The following is a 20,021-nucleotide window of genomic DNA, read 5'->3' as shown; positions in this document are numbered from 1 at the left end:
TGGGGATGGGTTGGTGGTGGCTGCACGATCGAGGGGTTCAGGCGTCGAATGTCGATTGACACTGCGAGCTCAGCGAGATTGAATAGCGGGCAACTGACGCTTTGACGATCTGGGGAGATGAGAGACTCAAATTGTTCAGCTGCTGAAGTGGTGCCTCTCATGGGACCTGGCAGGCAAAAGAGCAAAGTGGAAAAGAACTGGTGCTAGCGCTGGTGCTAGAGCCGGGCCAGTTGACCAGCTAGCTGGTGGTGAGCCCTGAGAGCTCCAGGGTCTTCCTCCCTGCGTGTTGTGGCTGCGTGGCGTGGCAAACGAGGGCAGGTACACTGTGGCGCCAAGGGATCGCTCCTGAGTGCTGCAAAGCACACCGGACGAATCGTTGATGGCGCCCATCCTCCTCCAGCAGCTCCCAGTCCTGGGCTTCTGCACTTCGTAATACTTCCCTATTCGCACGGACAGCCTGAGCATCCGCTGAATCCATCCAGACGACTCAAAATTCTTTCGCTCAGGGAAATGACGCTCATTCGACACTAATAAACAATTCATATGATGTGTCTCCAGGCAATTTGGCGACCCTCGCCTCGTGAGCTGCTAACTTGCTACAGCGGGGGTTCCATTGGCACCGTCCATCGCTGCGACATGGGACTGCTGGGGCTCTCCACATCGCCCAACCGGCAATGACGGTCCGGGGCGAGGACCGAGAAGCGGAATGGAAGCGTCCCAGACCTTCGACAGAGTCTGCAACACTCTCTAGCGCCCTTCTCGTCCTTCTCGTACAGCGCCTGCAGCGCCTGCAGCACCTCTCTGCAGGTGGCCCTGCCAAGTTCCACTGCCCAGAGGATCCATGGATGCCATGCCCACCACCATGGCACCAAACTGGGCACCAAACCGGCCAGCCAACCACTGGCCAGCGGCCTTGACCACCCCCTCCCCACTGACCCTCCCCCCGTAACCCCGTTTTCCTCACCAACAACGCCGCGCTTATCACCCACGCTCACTCTCTCAACCTCCTCAATCCGTATCTCTTCTTGCATCTCGCCCCCTTCACCCCCTGTCCGGCCTCGGGCTTTTACCTTCGTTCACTATTATTTCTTGGCCTCCCCCAATTGCTTCGCTCCTTTTCCATATTTGCCAAACTGGACCATTTACGACGACCACGATAAGACAATCCTTGGCGACTTGGCCTTGCTGGAATCTTGCACAACGTCCAAAATCACTCTCTTTCCCACCACAACCATACACAGATATACCGCATATAATACTACGCCAGCTACACAGCACATCCAACAGCATCTGAACGATTCGGCATATACCCGAATATCTGCTACTACGGAAATTGAAAATCGACGGGAATTGAAGAAGCGAACAACACGAGCGTCGACTTATCCCCTCAACGCAACGGCAACGACCACCACGGACACCCGCATAGATAGCGACTCCCTCCCATCGCCAATTTTTGCAACCCCAATTTGAACAGATTCAAAATGGGCAAGAGCTTTTTCGACAAAATCCAGGCTAAGCTGGAGCTCCTCCGCCTGGAGAAGCGCTACACACGCTCGCGCCATCGCCGCTCCGCATTCGTCTCCAACGCTGTCTACGTCGACGGGGAGTACGTCTACCAGACCCCCAACAGCACTGGCTCCAGCAGCACCACTGCAACAACCACCGCCTCCGGCGGCATCGACGCCCTGCACGGAGAGAGGGCCCGCCCAGAAGCCCCCGTCACCCAGGCGACCCTCCACGAGGTCCAAGAAGAGGACGAGCGCGCGGCCGACCGCCGCATGGATGAGGAGTACCAGTACGAGCAGCAGAAGAAGCAGCAGCGCAAGCGCTTCAACCGCTTCAGCACCTCGGTCACGCCGACGCCGCGCGAGGCGGAATTCGAGGCGGAACAGACCCAGCGCAAGAAGCTGAACCGGTACAGCTCGATGCCTGGGTTTGGTGGTGGCTACGACTCCAATAAGTCCATGCCGCGGATCCAGGAGCGGCGGTTGAGCATGATCCGGTAACCGGAGCTGCGCACTGTTTCTTGGTTATTCTGTTTCATATGGGATTTTTGGTTTACGCAATTGCTACGCGCCTCCTGCATGACACCACCACATCTTACTCTTGGGGGGCCACCATCTGTACTTTCACTCTCACATCGCTAGGGGATATTCACCGCCTCTACTTCATGTCGTTCACTCCTTCAGATACCTACATACCTTCCTCACCATTTATGCGTTAACGAGAGCCTGGGCCGCGTCTTGGAATAGACGTTTGCGTGCTTCATTTTTTACAAATCAATTTCAACAAGCTCAATACATACCCCCGTCCCCCGTCTTCGTGAAATGACACCATTTGACGACTCACCACTGCAATGATGACTTGGCTCTCAGACCCGTTTTCAGTTGGTCTCGCCCGTAAGACGATCTTTTCCAATTGCGGCGTCACAGCTCGACAACAGATAGGCCACGGCCCCCCATCCGGCATCCTTCTCTCTTCGGCGTTTGCGATCTCCGAGACAAGTAGATCTTGGCAGAACGACTGGCCAGGAGTCGTTCGGCTCGAACCGCATCAGACGAGCTTGCCAGAACGGCCACCACTCCATCCTCAGAGCCTCAAACGCGACGACACACAAGTTCATAGGGACAAGAAAAAAACACATTTTTATTATGGCTTATTCAATCAAAACGTGAACAGTCAAGTGCTTCGAGGAGCCATTCAATCTAAGTAGGACCACCAGGTATTCAAACTAACAAACACGCCTATTATGCATATCCATGGATGAATAACCACTCTTTCAATGCCTTTTCCATGCCGTCCCCTTTCCATTCTTCCTGTAAACAATGACCCCAAAACGCCATGCAATGCAATTTCGCTCGCTCAAGCAGCTGGCACCATCAGCCCCTCGTACGCCCTCTCGACCGCACGGCCGCCCAGTCCCGGCACCGCCCGCAGCTCGCCCAGGGTCTGGATCTGCCCACCGTCCTCGGCGCTCACCAGCTCGAGGTAGTCGACCAGGTCCCTGGCCTTCTTCGCGCCGAAGCCCACTAGGCCCCGGATCTGCTCCAGGTCACGCGAGTTGACAATGTCCAGGAGTTGCCGTGCCTGCGAGTCTTCAATCTCATCCAGAAACAGCGGCTGGGGAGCCGGCTTCGCCTTGGTGCGGCGTGACTTGGACTTGATGGCCACGGGGCTGAAGGACTCTTCTTCCTCGACATCGGGCTCGGCATCCCCATAGTCGGGGTCGTCATCCACCACAACACGATTCCGGCGCTTTCGTGCGGACCTGACGGGTGAACGATACTCAGCTACGCCTAGCCGTGCCCGAAGCCTCTCAATCTTGCCCACCAGCTTCGCCTGACCAGGAAAGTACGGGAGGGCCATCTCGTACGCCTTGAGAGCAGCGGCATCCTCGCCCCTCTCCTTGTGCTGCCGGGCTGCCAGCAGGAATCGTAGCCCGTCCGACTTGGAGTCCTCGCGGAACTCCTCACTCTTAATTCTCCGCTCTAGTGCCTCCAGTCGCTTCTGGACAGCCTCGTTGATGTCGGGCTGGACCTGAACCTTCGGCTGCTGCGCCGACTTCTCAGCCGCCGCCCGCGCTGCCAGGACTTCGCTGACCTTCTTCTCGACCATGGCCTCGATCTGAGCAGCCGACACGGTCATCGACGATGACGAGGTCGGTGGAGGGATCAGCGATGTTGCCGTCGGGCGGGCGAGCTTGCTGGGTCTTGTCATCGGCTCGTGGTCAGAACGTCGCTTGCCCTGGCTCGACCGGCGGACCTGGCTGGAGTTGGCAATGGGCTTCGTGGCCAGAGATGCGGTCACGGGCTTCTTGTCCGTGTACACACTGAAAGCCTTGGCAGGCCGAGTCACGTCCTTCTCCTTCTCCTTCTCCTTATCTTTGGCCGCAGCATTCACATTGTGCACGTTGTGGGCGTTGGCCAGAGGACGCAAGGGTTGACGCTGAGCAGTACCACCGAGGCCGTGGCTCATCTTTGGCACCTGCTTGAAGACGACTTCATTCTCGATCTCGCGGACCTCGATACGTTTGGCCCGGGAGCTCACGTTGAGACTGCTCAGCGTGTCGAGATGGTAGCTTCGCATGGGCGCCAGGTTGAGGATCATGACGGTGATGCCATGGTTTTGGCCCAGCGAGAGGATACGCGTCATCTTGGACTCGCGGTATGGGATCCGCTTGTCACCTCGCGAAATGGCCTCAATGCACTGGCTCAGCACGAACAGACTCTTGTTGATGGCTGCCGACTCGACCAGCCGCTCCTTGCCATTGTCCGTTCGACGGTTGTCTTCGGAGCCAGCAAGATCGATAGCAGACGCGGTGCTCTCCCGGATCATGTCACCCGTGGTCTGGGTCAGCTTGACGCGTAGGACCGCGTGGCTGCGGCTGCTGTGGGCATTGAGCTTGGTAGACGCCGTGACGCGGTTGTTGTTGGCCTCGATGTACATCTTCTCAAAATCCTTGAGATCGACACACGCGCGTTCTGTCAAGCCGGCCACGACCGTCTTGCCATTGGCCTCTGCGCGTAGCGGGAGACCCAGGGACGTGCGATTCTCTGGGGGCTCGAGCAGGTCAAAGACCTTGTCGTTGTAGATCTCGTAGTACGACAGGGCGACCTCGACCGTCGTGTTGCCGCCCGAGTCCTTCATCATCTTCTTGCCCCGGCGGAAGACGCCGCTGAGTAGCCGGGGAATCACGCCGCGGTCTGCCAGCTTTAGCCCTCCCCTCATCGTGTGTGTCTTGCCGGTGCCCGTGACGCCGTAGGCAAAGATGGTGACGTCGTACCCCTGGAACAGCGACTTCAGGTGCGGTGCCACTACAGAAATGGGGTTAACAATTGGAAACGGCCAAGCTACGAGCGCCCACGGTACCTTCCGAAGTGAAGAGGGCCTCCTGCGTTGTCGACTGGCCGTACACAGCATTGAAAGCAAAGGAGAAGTCCTCGCTGTCGTTCTTAGGATTCGGGATCTTGACAATGGTGTTGGGAGCCCCAGGCTCCACACTGTCAGGGCGGACAATGGTGTCCTTGTCCAGCTCCTTTTCGAGGAGAGGACGTATCCTGGCGACGACACGGACCGACATGATGGAGGAGAGGAGAGGAAAGGAGGGGAGAGGAGGAGAGGGGAAAGGGGAGATGCTGCTAGGGGTTAGTACGGGTAGAGGCGAGGGGTATCGTGAGAGGCGTCGGAATCAGTGTCCCTAGCACTGCATCTGTGTGATATTGGCCGTCGATGAAATCTGGTATAGGGTCTCAGAGCCGAGATTGGCGTTTGAGGGCTTGCCAGGCAAAAGCATGGATGGTATGCTGGGGTTAACCGCGTGTTGCCCTGGCAACCACATAGTTGCGCCTCATCAGCCACAGCTCCAGCCACATGTGAGGCAGGGTTGACAGATGAGGCAGGGTGACGTCGAGCGGCTTTTCCCGATTGATTTTCTGCACGACAAGCTGCACCACCACCTCCATCCAAGCTCAAAGCTTCCGACGCAAGACGTCAGACGCCAGACCACAACAATGCGAGGCCATTCGCAGCTGGCGCAGACGTCCCGTGGTCTGCGGCTGCAGAGGCCTGCTTCGTACGTGTGCCAGCAGTGCAGGGCCATCCAGATCAGTGCTGCGCCCAGCACCGACACGCCCAAGGTTGGCGGGGACGCATTCGGCGCCTCAATTGAGGCCTCGAGGCATGTCGCCGGTAGGAACCATGGCCATTTTTTACTATAAAGGCTTGTATACTAATGATGGCATGTGCAGACGCTCGTTTCGAGGTGCTTGGGTCGCCGTACTCGCTGCTGTCCGTAACGCTCTCAGCCTCGCAAAGGCTGTACACGAGACGAGGGACTCTGGTAGCAGTGGCAGGCAGGCCGGATAATGTATGATTTTACCCATGGGCCGCTCCGTATGAGGCTGTTCTGATCACAAGTCCCAGGCGCAATCTACGCTGTCGATACTCAACCCTCTGACCCGCGCCGCATTCGGCGTGCCCTTCTTGTACCAGCGAATCTCGGCCACCTCCCCCGTCACAGCTTTGATATCGACAAAGTCGCCGACGACAACATTTAGTGTTCTTCATCTGGATGGCACCACAGACTGGATGGTGACGCAGAGGAACGCACTGCTGGCATGGACGGGACATAACCTCACACTGTCGTCACGATTCCAGACGGGACTTTCTCTGGCGCATTGGGGAAGCACCCACCTCACCGGTCGTGGCGTAGCCGCTCTATCGGCGCCGGGACAGATCTACCAGCTGAGTCTCTCCGAGGGCGAGGAATTTGTCGCGCACCCGGGGAGCGTGGTGGCATACTCAGTGTCGCGGAACCCCCCGCAGCCGTTCCGGTTCAAGAGCTCAAGCTTGCGGCTGCAGGTGCCGTCATTGACGTCGTGGATCCCTGAGACGGAGTTTATGCGCAACATGCGCAAGACGGATACTTACAAGTTCCTGGCGCGCGTGTTCTACAGCCTGCGCACCATGACGCGGCGGACCATCTGGGGCGACAGGCTGTTCCTGCAGTTCAAGGGCCCCGCGACGCTGCTCATGTCGAGCCGCGGTGTGCGCGTGGCCGACACCATGACGAGCGAGCAGGTGAACGAGATTGCGGATGCTCCCGCAGGCGTCTTGCCCAAGGCGGTCGAGCTAGCCGGCAAGCCCCAGTCCGAGACGGAGACAAAGGCAACACTGGAGCAGCCGCCGAGCGCCCTCCACGTGGCGTCGGTCCGGAGGGATGGAAGTGTGACTTTTGAGGACAAAAAGGACCTGAAGGAGTTTGTGCGGTGAAGTGGGGTTGGAAGCTCGCACCCGGCTACCTAGCTCTGTAACAACACACTTTCCTTTCTCCTGACCAACATCAACAAGCTGTTATGAATAGAGGTGCTTGGCTGCCATAAACAACGACGCAGCCAACGCCATATATATAGGACCATTTCTTTCCACTCGAAGGAGGCCATTCCATTGATAAAGACTTGCGCATTGAAATCCAACCACCGTCGAAGTTGAAATAATTGAACTTGATCGCGAGACTCGATTATCTCGTTATTTCCGAGATGTGGCCCCAAAGGGGACATCACAAACGGATTGGCTAAAGCCAGGTGCCAGGCAATGAGTAGACACACACACACCACATTCACTAAGAGTCTACCGGGTAGTATTACCAGTGCCAGTAGCAGCCAGCTCGGACCCGAGGCCATGGAAGCAGCCCAGAAATCACCAGACGGCACAACTGAGCCGCGCATGTCTCAGCAGTCGGGTGTCAGCCCACCACCACTGGATTACTACTCGCACTCGTAGTAGTATACCATTTCATGATTTAGCTACTTGTATACGTGCTTCGTACGTACGAGATACTCATACTAGAAATTGGCACTCTTGGTGATTACCTATTGTGAGTGGCCCCGGAACTTGGCGCGGCAGAGGACTGGTTGGCCCCTTGCAACCTGTGTCTTCCCCCAGTTCCCAACCCCAGCACTGAGCAGCACTTGTTGGTGGTCCACTCTGCCAGTGCGTCCCAGTGCTACTGCCATCTTAATATTACTTATCAACCTCGACGTGCCGATGTGCCGGCCTCTGACCTTCATAGTACTAGTATACTTCCCACGCACATCCTGCATGATGCGAGACCCTAGGTAGGTGTCACTTAGTCTCTCATTTGCTCTCCTCGCGCTTTCGGCCTTCCAACATCGCGGCTTCGCGAGTGTATGGAATATTCAGGGCTGATACATATAGACTTGGCCACCTTCAGCCTGCTACTTACTGACCGGCGTACGCAGGTTTTGGCCGCTCTCTCTGCCGACTGGACCTTGGTAGTCTTCGCATCACCAGCAGAAGACAGTTTTAAAACGCGTCCATCCCAAGACTTTTCAGCAGGATGACTACCTCGAGCGTCGTCTCGTCCACCGCCGTGGACGAGAAGACAGCCCTCGAACGCCCAGCACAACAGCCCATCTCCAACCCCTCAAAAGATTCCCTCGAGCGTATCGCGTCTCACAATTTCGCCATGGACACGACGGGTTCCAAGGACACCAGCAAAGCCCAGACTGATCTAGAGCATGGAAACCTGGGCGAGCCTAAGGAAGGGCCAGCTGGACCTCGTGCGGGTGGCCCTACCGCAGGCATGGATCCTGCTGACTTTCCTGATGGTGGATTCAAAGCCTGGCTTGCGCTCTTCGGAGGCTGGTGTGGTACGGTCGCCGTCTCTTGGCTTCAAGTTGTTTGGACTCACAGCTGACCTTAATTACTCGAGTATAGCGATGTTCTGCACCTTTGGTATAGTCAACTGCGTCGGCGTCTTCCAGCAGTACTACTTCAACGGACCCCTGCACCATTACGGCAGCTCTGCTGTCAGCTGGATCACCTCCACCCAAGTCTTCTTCATGGTTTTCTCCGGCTCTGTTGTAAGTCTCCCGGATATCAGAACAAAGCAGCATTGGGCACTGACTCTGGCCAGTTTGGGCGCCTGTTTGACTCATATGGCCCCCGCTATCTGCTCTGGGGCGGCACCGTGACCTATATCTTCGGTCTCATGATGGTGTCAATCGCCTCTGAGTACTATCAGTTCTTCCTCGCCCAGTCTGTCGTCGCATCGATCGGAGCTAGCGCCGTTTTCAATGCCTCCCTGTCTTCCCTTGTTACCTGGTTCTTCAAGCGGCGCGCTTTGGCCTATGGCATCATGGTTGCGGGTTCTTCCCTCGGCGGCGTCGTCTTGCCCATCATGATGACCCGCCTCATCCACCAGATTGGCTTCCCCTGGATGGTGCGGACCATGGCCTTCATCTTCCTCGTGCTCTTGCTTACGGCGTGCCTCACGGTCAAATCAAGGCTGCCACCCCACCCGAAGCCGTTCGTCTTCAAAGAGTATTTGAATGGCTTCCGCGAGCCGGTCATGGCTCTCACAGGTAAGCTTGCTTCCGAACCTGACGGTTGTGAGAGGGCCGCCTCTAATAGAAACGCTCAGTTGCATCCATCTTCACGATCAATATTGGCATCTTCGTCCCCTTCAACTACATTCCTCTCCAGGCCGAGGCGGCTGGCATGGATTCAGACCTCATTCCCTACCTCCTCTCCATTCTCAACGCTGCCAGGTAAGGAATCTCTACATCAAGCACAGAGGGACAAATCGCTGACAACCTGTAGCATTTTTGGCCGTATTATTCCCGGTATTGTCGCTGACAAGCTCGGCCGATTCAACGTTACCATCTTCATCTCCTTCCTCACCACCATCTTCATTTTCGCCATCTGGATCCCCATCAAGAGCACGGTCGGCATTATCGTGTTCGTCGCCATCTTTGGCTTCTCCTCGGGCGGCTTCATCTCGCTCATGCCGACGCTCATCGCCCAGATCTCCGACATCCGCCAGATTGGCACCCGCCTCGGGGCTGTCTTTGTCTGCCAGTCCATCGGCGCCCTCATCGGCAGCCCCATTGCCGGCGCCATCGTCTCAGCCCAGGGTGGCAACTACATCGGCCTGAAGGTCTTCTGCGGCTGCTGCGCTGCGGTGGGCACTCTGTTTATCTGCGGCGCGCGGTTTCGTCTGGTTGGCTCCGATCTCAAGAAGATTGCATAGACTCGTCTGCATTTTGCAGCATGCTCCTTGACTATTAATCTAGATTCTCGCATGATTGGTTTTTATTTACGAGTTATGGCTCTAGTTATTTTGCATTGCACATATAGGATATTTTGGCTGCTGGTATTAGGTCAGATGTGCTTTGTACTGATTTTCCTCATACCCTACGAGAGATACTAGAAGAGAGAAGGACATAAATGGTCTGATTTAAGGTGACAGAGAAACGACAGACCTTGGTCACAAGACAATCGTCAGGTTATCATGTCTATAACAGGTTTGCTCCCGCTCATACCCCGACAGAAATCGGGTGCTTTCGATAAGACATGTACGACGAGCAACATAAACACGGCCTTTCTGACCTTCCTAACCGAGTATTCGATTTTCAGTCTGGGCTAAACTGAATGGATGAATATGATACTACTCGTATAATACAATGCAGTACCATTCATACCCGGCCGGATGACTCATATTATGCAGCTCGGTTTGGTCGGTTTGCAGCTCAGGTTGTTTTGAACCAGTTGTAGAAGTCGTCCTTCTGGCTCACCACTCATTCACCAATCCCAATCTCACCCATACACTCGCCCAACTTACATCAACCATGGCGCCCAACAACAACATCACGCTGCGCCCCCCCACCGAGGACGACATCCCTGAGATGCTCGACGTCTTCGTGTCTGCCTTCCAGGACAGCCTCCTCAACCCGCACTGCTTCCCCGAGTCCGACCCGCAGTCCCTCAAGGGCCACCGCTCCCTCATCGAGAACAACCTGCCTGAGCTTCTCGTCGCCGAGGACTCGTCGACCTCCGGCAAGAGACCCATCCTCGGCTGGGCCCGCTGGGTCCGCAAGCCCACGCCCGCCCCCCGCATCACCATGACCGACGACATGTACCCGCCGACAGGCGACCAGGATCTCGCGCGGCGCTTCTTCCAGGCCAACTTTGACGCCGCGGCGCGCATCCTCAACGGCCGCCCGCACTGGTTCCTGTCGCTCATCGTGGTGCGGCGCGACGCCCAGCGCAGGGGCGTGGGCTCGGCCATGATGAGGTACGGGCTGGACCGCGCCGACGAGGAGGGGTGGCTGGCGTACCTCAACAGCTCGGTCGAGGGGAGGCCGTTGTACGAGGCGTTTGGGTTCCGGACGATTGAGAAGACTGAGTTCGACCATGGGATTGTGGCGTGGCATATGCTCAAGAAGCCCATGGGGGCTGTGAAGAACTGACAGGAAAGGTTGGGTTGATTTAACACATGATGGGCGAACGAGTTGGGAAGAAAAGCGACTAAGAGTTACTCATTTAAAACAGTCTGGAATTACAGAACACACAACAAATTCCCCCCTTGCGCAATGTTGTCACGGTGTATACCCCGTCCCTTATCGGACAGGCCCCCTATCACCCGGCTCCTCCCACAAGCCCGACCTCTGCCAGGTCCATCCCACCAGATCAGGAGGATCCATTCCCGTCTCGACCGCCTCGTTACGGGCCGCGATGCGTGCATTGAGAAGCTCCTGCCTCGCTGCGGCCCCGGAGTTGTGCAGGCGCGGCATGCGATCGATGGCATCGATGGCAAGGCTGAAGCGGTCCGTGTTGTTGCGGATGGCCAGCTCGAGTGGCGTGTCAATGTTACCCTTCTCCTTGTACCCGCGGACGTGCAGGTTCTGGCTTCCGGGGCGCTTGTACGTCATGCGGTGCACCATGAAGGGGTAGCTGTGGAAGTTGAAGACAATGGGCCTGTCGTCGGTGAAGAGGGCCTTCCACTCGATATCAGTGAGGCCGTGCGGGTGTTCGCTCGGGTGGATGAGCTTGAAGAGGTCTACAACATTGACGACGCGGATGCGCAGGTCAGGGAAGTGACGCAGTAGGAGGTCGGTGGCTGCGATGGACTCCTGCGTGCTGATGTCGCCGCAGGATGCCATGACCACATCGGGATCATAGCCAGCGTCGGTGCTGAACTGAGGCCAGATGCCGACGCCCTTGGTGCAATGCTGGATGGCAGACTTCATGTCGAGGTACTGAAGATGCTCCTGCTTGTCCGCCACAATAACGTTGACATAGTTTTCGCTGCGCAAACAGTGATCCATGACTTGTTCATGTTAGCGATGGGTATGGCATCAGCGGCAACATAATTCGGATTTACCTGAGAGCAAGCAGTTTCCGTCCGGGGGCAGGTAGATGCGCACGACTTCAGGGCTCTTGTTGGCAACAACATCTAAAAAGCCCGGGTCCTGATGGGTGAATCCGTTGTGGTCCTGTCGCCAAACAACGGCCGTCAACAAGATGTTGAGCGACGCAACCTTGACGCGCCAGTCCACCTCGAGGGACTTTTCAATCCATTTGCAGTGCTGAGGAAGATATTAACGTACACGCCATTAAAGAGGCGGGCGGACAGTTACATACCTGGTTCACCATGGAATCGATGACGTGGATAAAAGGCTCGTAGCTATTGAGGAGCCCATGTCGCCCGCTGAGGATGTAGCCCTCCAGCCAGCCCTCGCATGTGTGCTCCGAGAGCATCTCCATGACACGCCCAGCCATGGCTAAATTCCCTCCATTGTCATCCTCCTCGAAATATTCCCCCATCCAGACCTTCTTACCGGCTTTATAGACGCTGCTCAATTTATTGGACTCGGTCTCATCAGGGCCGAAGAGGCGGAAGTTGGTCTGATTGAACGCAATCACGTCCCTCAGGAACGTAGCCATGTTAATCATACTGCTAGTCGTCGCAGTTCCCGACCTCTCGAATTTGATGGCGTAATCCCGGTAGTCGGGCATCCTCAGAGGCTTCCGGAGGAGCCCGCCATTGGTAACGGGGTTGGCGCTCATGCGGCGGTTGCCTTCGGGACAGAGCTTCGTCAACTTCGGATCTGGCCGTCCCTCTTTGGTCCAGAGCCTGTCCGGCCCGTAGCTACGCATCCAGTCCTCCAGAATCTTAAGGTGGGCGGGGTTCTTTGCCACGTCGGTGATGGGGACCTGGTGGGCACGCCAGAAGCCGCAGAGGTAGTTGTCGTCAACCTTGCGTGGTGCGCTCCAGCCCTTGGGGGTCCTCAGGATTATCATGGGCCATTTTGGACGGAAGGCCTTGCCAGAGCTGCGGGCTTTGCTCTGGAAGCCCTTGATCTCCTCGACGCAGTGCTCAAGCGTCGCTGCCATGGCCTGATGCATGCTGTTCATCTCGTCGCCCTCGACAAAGTATGGCTGCCAGCCGTAGCCAAGGAAAAGGTCCTCGATCTCCTTGTGAGAGATCCGGGCCAGGACGGTGGGGTTGTTGATCTTGTACCCATTCAAATGGAGGACGGGGAGGACGGCACCGTCCGTGATGGGATTGAGGAACTTGTTGCTGTGCCATGAGGTTGCAAGCGGCCCAGTCTCTGCTTCGCCATCGCCAACCATCGTGAGGGCAATGAGGTTAGGATGGTCGTAGACGGAGCCAAAGGCATGAGAGATGGAGTATCCCAGCTCACCACCTTCGTGGATGGACCCAGGCGTCTCGGGGGTCGCATGAGAACCAGTTCCGCCGGGGAAAGAGAAATATTTGAAGAACTTCTGGAGGCCCGGAAGGTCTTGAGACTTGTCGGGATAGACCTCGGAGTAGACACCTTCCAGATACGATTGAGAGAGAATCGCAGGGGCTCCGTGTCCGGGGCCCGAGACGAAGTAGGCGTCGAGGTCATACTTCTTGATAAGCCTGTTGAAGTGCATGTAGGTGAAGATCTGGCCAGGAGCAGAGCCGAAGTGGCCGAGGAGGCGCGGCTTGAGGTGTTCCTTCTTGAGTGGCTCCCGAAGAAGAGGGTTATCCTTGAGATAGATCATGCCAAGAGCGAGGTAGCAGCTCGCCTTGAAGTAGTCATTGTACTCGTTGATATCATCGTTGGATAGCGGGCTGCCCTTGACGGTGGCTCGGGCTGGGCCGAAGGGCCGGATGGACTCGGCTTCGGGCATGCTGGCGGGTGATTTCTTGGATAGTAAGCTTAGAAGAGAGGAAAAGAGAGGAGTGTTTTCCCGACGCAGACATCAGGGCCCGGCCGTGCCTTATACAAAGTTCTGGGCCATCACCCATGGGATCAGGACCTGGGGAACTAAGTTCAGGCGGGCCAAGAAGGAGATGCTGAGCTGGTACCATCGCTCATCAGTTAGGTTTGGCTAGTCCCGTATGTAGATTGAGAGCTTGAACTATCCGAAGGTCCGAGCCATTAAATCGATGACAGTCCAAGGATTCTAGCGTTGGGTGATGAGCAGGATACGTCACACGTATTCATGCTTGCCTCACAGATAAGAGCTTCGCGAGTGTCAGTCCAAAGGCGGGATGGATGAGAAAGGGCTCAGCGGGCCAAGCCAAGCTCCCGTTTTGCCCTACGTTAGCCATTGTCGTTTAGAGAATCCGGGTCCTGGGTTCTGCCATTTTGACGAAAATAGAAATTCAAGATGGAAGAAGACAGTGTGTGCGAGAAGGCAGGCTGCGAGTCGTCATCATTCCTATCGGTTTGCAGGGAGGAGCCGAGTACGGATGGTTTCCCACCGCCTCCTCCGCACGGCCAAGTTGAGAGAATATTTAACTTTGCAGAGCATCCTGTAGAGCAGCATAAGGAACTCGGGAGCTTCTGTTCAAGATTGATGCCTTTGACCATGTTCAATCTCGGCCAACGACTTCTGCCCTTAACCGGGAAAATCAAGATTCGATACATTTCTGGAGGTGAGTACACAGATCTGGGACAACTGCACGGATCTGTGGCCGAGATGCGCCCGTACTCCGTCTCTTACTACGTAATCCTAATCATCGGACCAACCGCCATCAGTGTTAAGTTGCCATATACCATCGCCTCTATGCATGGTCACAAACGCACCCAGCCCACCCTGACGTGGATTTTGACCCGATGTTGCGTTCGACCCCAGGAAATGAACAGCCAGTACTACTACCAGTCGTTTCCATCACTTGTAGATAGCTCGAACTGAACGGAGTTTCCAGAGATAACAGTCGTAGGCATTCTGACGTGTCGCGACTATTACATATCGGCAGAGTGAGATCTATCGCTGTGGTTGTTGGCTTCCATGTTGTATTCGTACGGAGTATTACCGTTGATTCCAACGAGTTCCAGGCGACGCTGCCCACGTGGTCCGTGCACCGCGGGACACAAGCACAGGGGGGAACCTGGAAGTGGGAGGCTGCCAATTTTTTGGAGCTCGACCGCCAGCAGCAAGACTCCCACATCAATCAACCCACGAACCCTCCCAGACCCCCTCCTCTTATTCCTGGCAAGCACCATAGTTCTTCTCGCCAGGTCACCGGAACGGATTTTCACACCCAATCCAGCTCCAGAGTCCCGCCAAAATGTCGTTCGGGGGCCAGACGCCGACGATTATCGTCCTCAAGGAAGGTTTGTTACCCCACCGCCGCAACGACCGCTACTCCCGTTGCTCGAAAGTCGGGCTGACGGCGTGATTCCTTTAGGGACCGATACCTCCCAGGGCAAGGGCCAGATTGTCTCCAACATTAATGCGTGTCTGGCGGTCCAGGGAACCATCAAATCGACCCTTGGTCCCTATGGTGGGGACCTCCTGATGGTGGACGAGAATGGCCGACAGACCATCACCAACGACGGAGCGACCGTCATGAAGGTACAGCTTCGTCCGGAATAGATCCCTTGGCTTTAAAAGCACGCTTCTGACCGCGAAATCCAGCTTCTCGACATTGTCCATCCCGCTGCCCGCATCCTCGTCGATATTGCGCGATCCCAAGATGCCGAAGTGGGAGACGGCACCACCTCGGTGGTTGTTCTAGCCGGCGAGATCCTCAAGGAGGTCAAGGAGCACGTTGAGCAGGGTGTCAGCTCTCAGGTCATTATCAAGGCGCTCAGGAGGGCGTCGCAGATGGCCGTCAACAAGATCAAGGAGATTGCCGTCAACACCAACGAGGGCAACCGCCGCGAAACACTGACTAAGCTGGCCGCCACCGCCATGACCAGCAAGCTAATCAAGAGGAACACTGAATACTTCACAAAGAGTACGTTACTTTGCCAGTCTTCCCACCTCTACCATGCCTCTACTAACAGCGAACAAAGTGGTTGTCGATGCTGTCTTGTCGCTTGACCAGGACGATCTGAACGAGAAGCTTATTGGCGTCAAGAAGATTCCCGGCGGATCCCTGACCGACTCACAATACGTCAACGGCGTCGCCTTCAAGAAGACCTTCTCCTACGCTGGATTCGAGCAGCAGCCCAAGAGCTTCCAGAAGCCCAAGATTGTGTGCCTGAACGTTGAGCTAGAGCTCAAGGCGGAGAAGGACAATGCCGAGGTGCGCGTCGAGCAGGTTTCCGAGTACCAGGCCATTGTGGATGCCGAGTGGCAGATTATCTATAAGAAGCTGGAAGCCATCCACGCGACGGGCGCCAAGGTGGTCCTCAGCAAGCTGCCCATTGGCGATCTGGCTACACAATTCTTTGCGGACCGCGACATCTTCTGCGCCGGCCGTGTGGCTTCCGAGGATATGGAGCGGGTGGTGCAGGCGACGGGCGCGGTGGTGCAGTCGACCTGCTCGGACATCCTGCCTGAGCATCTGGGCACATGCGGCAGCTTCGAGGAGCGACAGATTGGCGGAGAGCGGTTCAACTTCTTCGAGAACTGCCCGGAGGCCAAGACTTGCACTCTGATCCTACGTGGTGGCGCGGAGCAGTTCATTGCCGAGGTAGAGCGGTCGCTGCACGACGCCATCATGATTGTCAAGCGATCAATCAAGAACCACCTGATTGTGGGAGGCGGTGGTGCGACCGAGATGGAGGTGTCAGCCTACCTGCACCGCTTCGCCGACGAGAAGATCACGCACAAGCAGCAGGCCATCATCAAATCGTTTGCCAGGGCCCTCGAGGTGATCCCACGTCAGCTGTGCGACAACGCCGGGTTCGACGCGACCGACATCCTCAACAAGCTGCGCGTGGAGCACCGCAAGGGCAAGACGTGGGCGGGTGTGGACTTCCGGGACGAGGGCGTGACGGACATGATAGAGCGGTTCGTGTGGGAGCCGGCGCTGGTCAAGGTGAACGCGATCCAGGCGGCCACGGAGGCGAGCTGCCTGATCTTGGGCGTGGACGAGACGATCCGCAACGAGGAGAGCCAGCAGCCGCAAGCTCCGGGCCAAGCCCTGCCACCGGGTGCGGCTCAGCGGGCGCTGCGGGGCCGAGGGCGCGGGATGCCTCGGAGGTAGAATAGACCAGGAGGGGCACGGATATACTAGTAAAAGTAAAAGGGGATCTGGAAATGATACCTAGAAATGGCCTGGTTAGACTTGGGGCCTAGGCCGAGGATGACCGGTCTGTAATGAGACGGACTGTGATGAGCATGTCACGATTCCTAGCGTTTTGTGACTACGGAGTACGGAGTACGGATACAGCCTACAGGTATTCGTACAGCTGTTTATCCGTACTCGTACGAAGCACGTTACCTGTGCATACCATTTAAGTACTGGCATGACTATGTAAACAGTATTGTGCAGTGGCACGATATGTGGATGGGTGCCTCTATGACACTTTGATGAAGGTTGCCCAGACCACCTATTATTATGGGTGCCAATTTCCGAGAGCGACTCTGACCGCGTCACCAACTTACCGCAGAGCGGATGGTGTAGGGCCTAGGCTCTGCCAAGTCGGGCCCTGGGACCTGTATTACTCGTAGCAGGATATCGACAACCACATTTGCATTCTTGGATCTACTCGTAATCCCAGAAGTTGCGTTTCGTGAGCACGAGGCCGTATGAGGTGAAGCTGCATTATGACATACAGTACTCTGTACAGAGCACTTTACTAGGAGCAGAACATATCCGTACCGTGCTGGTCTTCCTTCTGGACCCGTCACTTAATGTCATCATTATTCTAGACCAATAGACCAACACTCCTTACCCACGAGGTGCAAGTCGCGCTCCCTTTTTGACGCCCGCGACCCGGCGCCAAGCTAATAACTGTACGAATACAACGCGGCCCATCAATAGCTCAACCCAGACTGGTTCGCTGCTTCACTAATCGGTGCTTGGCTGGTTGCCTGGTTGCCTGGCTTGGCCAAGCGGCGCGGGATCATCAAGTTTTAGGCTAGGACGCGCACGGATGGTCAAATAAGAAAATGGGGGCCGCCCGCGGGATATCGAGATATGGGGGTCTCGCAACTGGGTAAGCTCTGGGCGCAGATGTGGCCTGGGCGATTTCATCATTCCTTTTCCTCCCCGACGTTTCCCCATCGACGGCGAGGAGGTATTCCAAATTCTTCAGGTAACGAACGACGACTGTTGAATCTCTGAACCGCAGAGTGCCGCTAGTTATTCCAGACTCGCTGCCCGTCGTCGTTGATCGCCTTCCGCATTGGGCTGGGCAGGCTGGAGTCGCTGGACAGGGCCCCAGAGGATCATCCCCCCGTGCAACGCCAATTCGAGACACCATGCTGCCCTGTTGCGGCTCGAGGCGGCAGAGCCTCATCATTCTGGCCTTCTTCACAGTGCTGCTCTTCATTCTCTTCTACCACGTACGGGATACTACCCTCTGATACTCGGCCACCGCCTAGGCAATTAACCACGAGCTGACCCTGCACCTTGTAGCACGATGATCTGCCTGACGTCCCACGACTGCGAAAGCCGGCGCCGCCGCCTCCCAAGGCCCGAGACCGCCTCGCCATCCAACCCGTGACTCGCGAGGAGCTAGCAAAGGTTCATCTGCTGCTGCCCACATCCAGCGGCCAGGCCAACCTATGCAAGACGCTCCTCACAGCTGCCGTCCTCGGCTATCCCGTCCCCACGCTCATCTCGTGGGGTGAGACCTTCAACAATAGTGCGTCCACACCCCGGAACCATCTTCTAGATGCCGAGTAGGGTTTTACTGTACTAGTACTGACCTGCTACCTTTCTCTGCGCAGACAAGCTCATCGGCGGCGGGCGTCATATCGCCAAGATCGAAAAGGTGCTCGAGTGGCTCGAAGCGCAGCCTGAGTCCCGCAACGACGACCTCGTCCTCATTGTCGATGCCTACGGCGGCTTCAACTACCATGCCGACCGCGAGGGCATCACCGCCCACATGGAGGGTGATGCCTGGTTCCAGCTCCCCCTCGAGGTCTTGGTCCAGCGGTACCACGCCGTCAATGCAGCCGCCGACATGGACCTGATCGCCCGCATGGGCCTGGCGTACGAGGAGGAGAACATCAAGCAGACTATCCTCTTTGGTGCCAGCAAGCAGTGAGTCTTCCAATACCCGTATACCTAACCCCCGCTTCTCTGAGAACCTGACTGACACCCCGCCCGTTGCAGATGCACACCCAGCGACCCCGAGAGCTCCGCCTGCTACCCCATCCCCGAGTCCCCCCTCCCGCCCAAGCTCTATGGCAAGTACACCGACGACCTCAAGCTCAACCACACGACCCACCTCCCGCGCTACCTCTCGTCGGCCTACATCATCGGGCCCGTGGGCGACATGCGCGCCATGTTCCGCCGCGCCAACGAGAAGGCCGCCCGCGCGCGCGACCCCGTCGAGGCCGCCGACGCCGGCTTCGACGCCTCCCTCGAGCTGGGCAGCGACCAGGCCATCTTCCACCACATGCTGGGCGAGCAGGAGTACCAGCGCGAGGTGCTGCGGCGGCGGTACGGCGAGCCGGCGCGGGGCCGCACCGTCGTCGAGGGTGCCGCCATCGAAAACGTGCTCGACCCGGCCATCCCCCACGAGGTGCTGCCCGACAAGCCGGGCCACCCGGACGAGCTGGGCATGGGCCTGGACTACTGGTCGGACCTGGGGATGCAGACGGCCATGAGCGAGGACGACGCGCGGTGGCTGACGTACCGGGGGGGCATCCCCGAGCAGATGCTGTCGCGGCAGGGCCAGCCGTGGAGCTGCGCGCCGCACGTCGAGGGCGCGCTGCCGGGGGAGCTGCTCAACAGCACGGGGGTGCCGCGCTCGGCCGTGTCGGACGCGTCGCAGTTCAGCCCGCTGCACGGGTGGGACGAGGTGCCGCTGTACACCAACGTGTGCCTGGACACGGTGCCCGTGATCGTGAACCACAACGGCGACAGGGCCCAGCGCGAGCGCGCCTGGCCCGAGATGTGGCTGCAGCCGCACGGGCGGCAGCTCATCGAGGAGATGCTGGACCGCGAGGAGGGCAGCAAGGGCGAGATCCGGGGCGGTGCGTACGACGGGCCCAATGGGCGGTATCATCGGTGGGGGGAGCTGTGTCCGTCGACAGTGGAGAAGGAGCTGTACAGGAATTACTAGGAGGATGCTGCATGTGTGATGCATAGATGGTTCTTGGTCATGTCTGGCGGCGTTCTTTGCAGTCATTTTCTGGCTTTCATGGGAAGCGGTTACTACTTTGGAGGATTGTCACTTAATTGATGTGTATGATCCGAGTGTAAATCAAGTACTAACTGCTTGTAATTATTAGACTCCGTGGAATATAAGAAAGTCAAAACCAAGCCACCGTGTCCATAAATCATAATTCTAAGTCCGTCGCTGAAA

General features: G+C 57.1%; 8 protein-coding genes across 8 annotated transcripts; 6 read left to right on the top strand and 2 right to left on the bottom strand.

Moving 5' to 3' along the window:
• Positions 1-1,481: 1,481 nt before the first annotated feature.
• ACO1O0_007309 (uncharacterized protein) lies at positions 1,482-2,006 on the top strand (the record flags this gene model as incomplete). The annotated part of the gene is made up of 1 exon (XM_083196682.1): positions 1,482-2,006. The coding sequence occupies one exon, from the start codon at positions 1,482-1,484 to the stop codon at positions 2,004-2,006; it is 525 nt and encodes a 174-aa protein (XP_083047890.1).
• An 856-nt stretch (positions 2,007-2,862) lies between these two features.
• On the bottom strand, positions 2,863-5,080 carry ACO1O0_007308 (P-loop containing nucleoside triphosphate hydrolase protein; the record flags this gene model as incomplete). Its single annotated transcript, XM_083196681.1, has 2 exons — positions 2,863-4,814; positions 4,870-5,080. The coding sequence occupies 2 exons, from the start codon at positions 5,078-5,080 to the stop codon at positions 2,863-2,865; spliced, it is 2,163 nt and encodes a 720-aa protein (XP_083047889.1).
• A 430-nt stretch (positions 5,081-5,510) lies between these two features.
• On the top strand, positions 5,511-6,771 carry AIM24 (mitochondrial biogenesis AIM24-domain-containing protein; the record flags this gene model as incomplete). Its single annotated transcript, XM_083196680.1, has 3 exons — positions 5,511-5,688; positions 5,748-5,866; positions 5,923-6,771. The coding sequence occupies 3 exons, from the start codon at positions 5,511-5,513 to the stop codon at positions 6,769-6,771; spliced, it is 1,146 nt and encodes a 381-aa protein (XP_083047888.1).
• Positions 6,772-7,858: 1,087 nt separating this feature from the next.
• On the top strand, positions 7,859-9,553 carry ACO1O0_007306 (major facilitator superfamily domain-containing protein; the record flags this gene model as incomplete). The annotated part of the gene is made up of 5 exons (XM_083196679.1): positions 7,859-8,171; positions 8,239-8,384; positions 8,438-8,885; positions 8,945-9,071; positions 9,124-9,553. The coding sequence occupies 5 exons, from the start codon at positions 7,859-7,861 to the stop codon at positions 9,551-9,553; spliced, it is 1,464 nt and encodes a 487-aa protein (XP_083047887.1).
• Positions 9,554-10,151: 598 nt separating this feature from the next.
• On the top strand, positions 10,152-10,772 carry ACO1O0_007305 (acyl-CoA N-acyltransferase; the record flags this gene model as incomplete). Its single annotated transcript, XM_083196678.1, has 1 exon — positions 10,152-10,772. One exon carries the CDS (start codon positions 10,152-10,154, stop codon positions 10,770-10,772), a length of 621 nt encoding a protein of 206 aa, XP_083047886.1.
• Positions 10,773-10,922: 150 nt separating this feature from the next.
• Positions 10,923-13,488, bottom strand: ACO1O0_007304 (XFP N-terminal domain-containing protein; the record flags this gene model as incomplete). Its single annotated transcript, XM_083196677.1, has 3 exons — positions 10,923-11,632; positions 11,687-11,891; positions 11,947-13,488. The coding sequence occupies 3 exons, from the start codon at positions 13,486-13,488 to the stop codon at positions 10,923-10,925; spliced, it is 2,457 nt and encodes an 818-aa protein (XP_083047885.1).
• Positions 13,489-14,875: 1,387 nt separating this feature from the next.
• Positions 14,876-16,744, top strand: CCT7 (chaperonin-containing T-complex subunit CCT7; the record flags this gene model as incomplete). The annotated part of the gene is made up of 4 exons (XM_083196676.1): positions 14,876-14,921; positions 14,996-15,162; positions 15,226-15,547; positions 15,606-16,744. The coding sequence occupies 4 exons, from the start codon at positions 14,876-14,878 to the stop codon at positions 16,742-16,744; spliced, it is 1,674 nt and encodes a 557-aa protein (XP_083047884.1).
• A 1,220-nt stretch (positions 16,745-17,964) lies between these two features.
• On the top strand, positions 17,965-19,778 carry ACO1O0_007302 (glycosyltransferase domain-containing protein; the record flags this gene model as incomplete). Its single annotated transcript, XM_083196675.1, has 4 exons — positions 17,965-18,048; positions 18,122-18,350; positions 18,436-18,751; positions 18,824-19,778. 4 exons carry the CDS (start codon positions 17,965-17,967, stop codon positions 19,776-19,778), a joined length of 1,584 nt encoding a protein of 527 aa, XP_083047883.1.
• Positions 19,779-20,021: the final 243 nt, after the last annotated feature.

Source organism: Amphichorda felina (assembly GCF_050947745.1).
Source record: "Amphichorda felina strain 45539 chromosome Unknown scaffold_7, whole genome shotgun sequence".
In the NCBI taxonomy this organism is placed as follows: Eukaryota; Fungi; Ascomycota; class Sordariomycetes; order Hypocreales; family Bionectriaceae; genus Amphichorda; species Amphichorda felina.
This window is presented reverse-complemented; position numbering and strand designations above follow the sequence as displayed.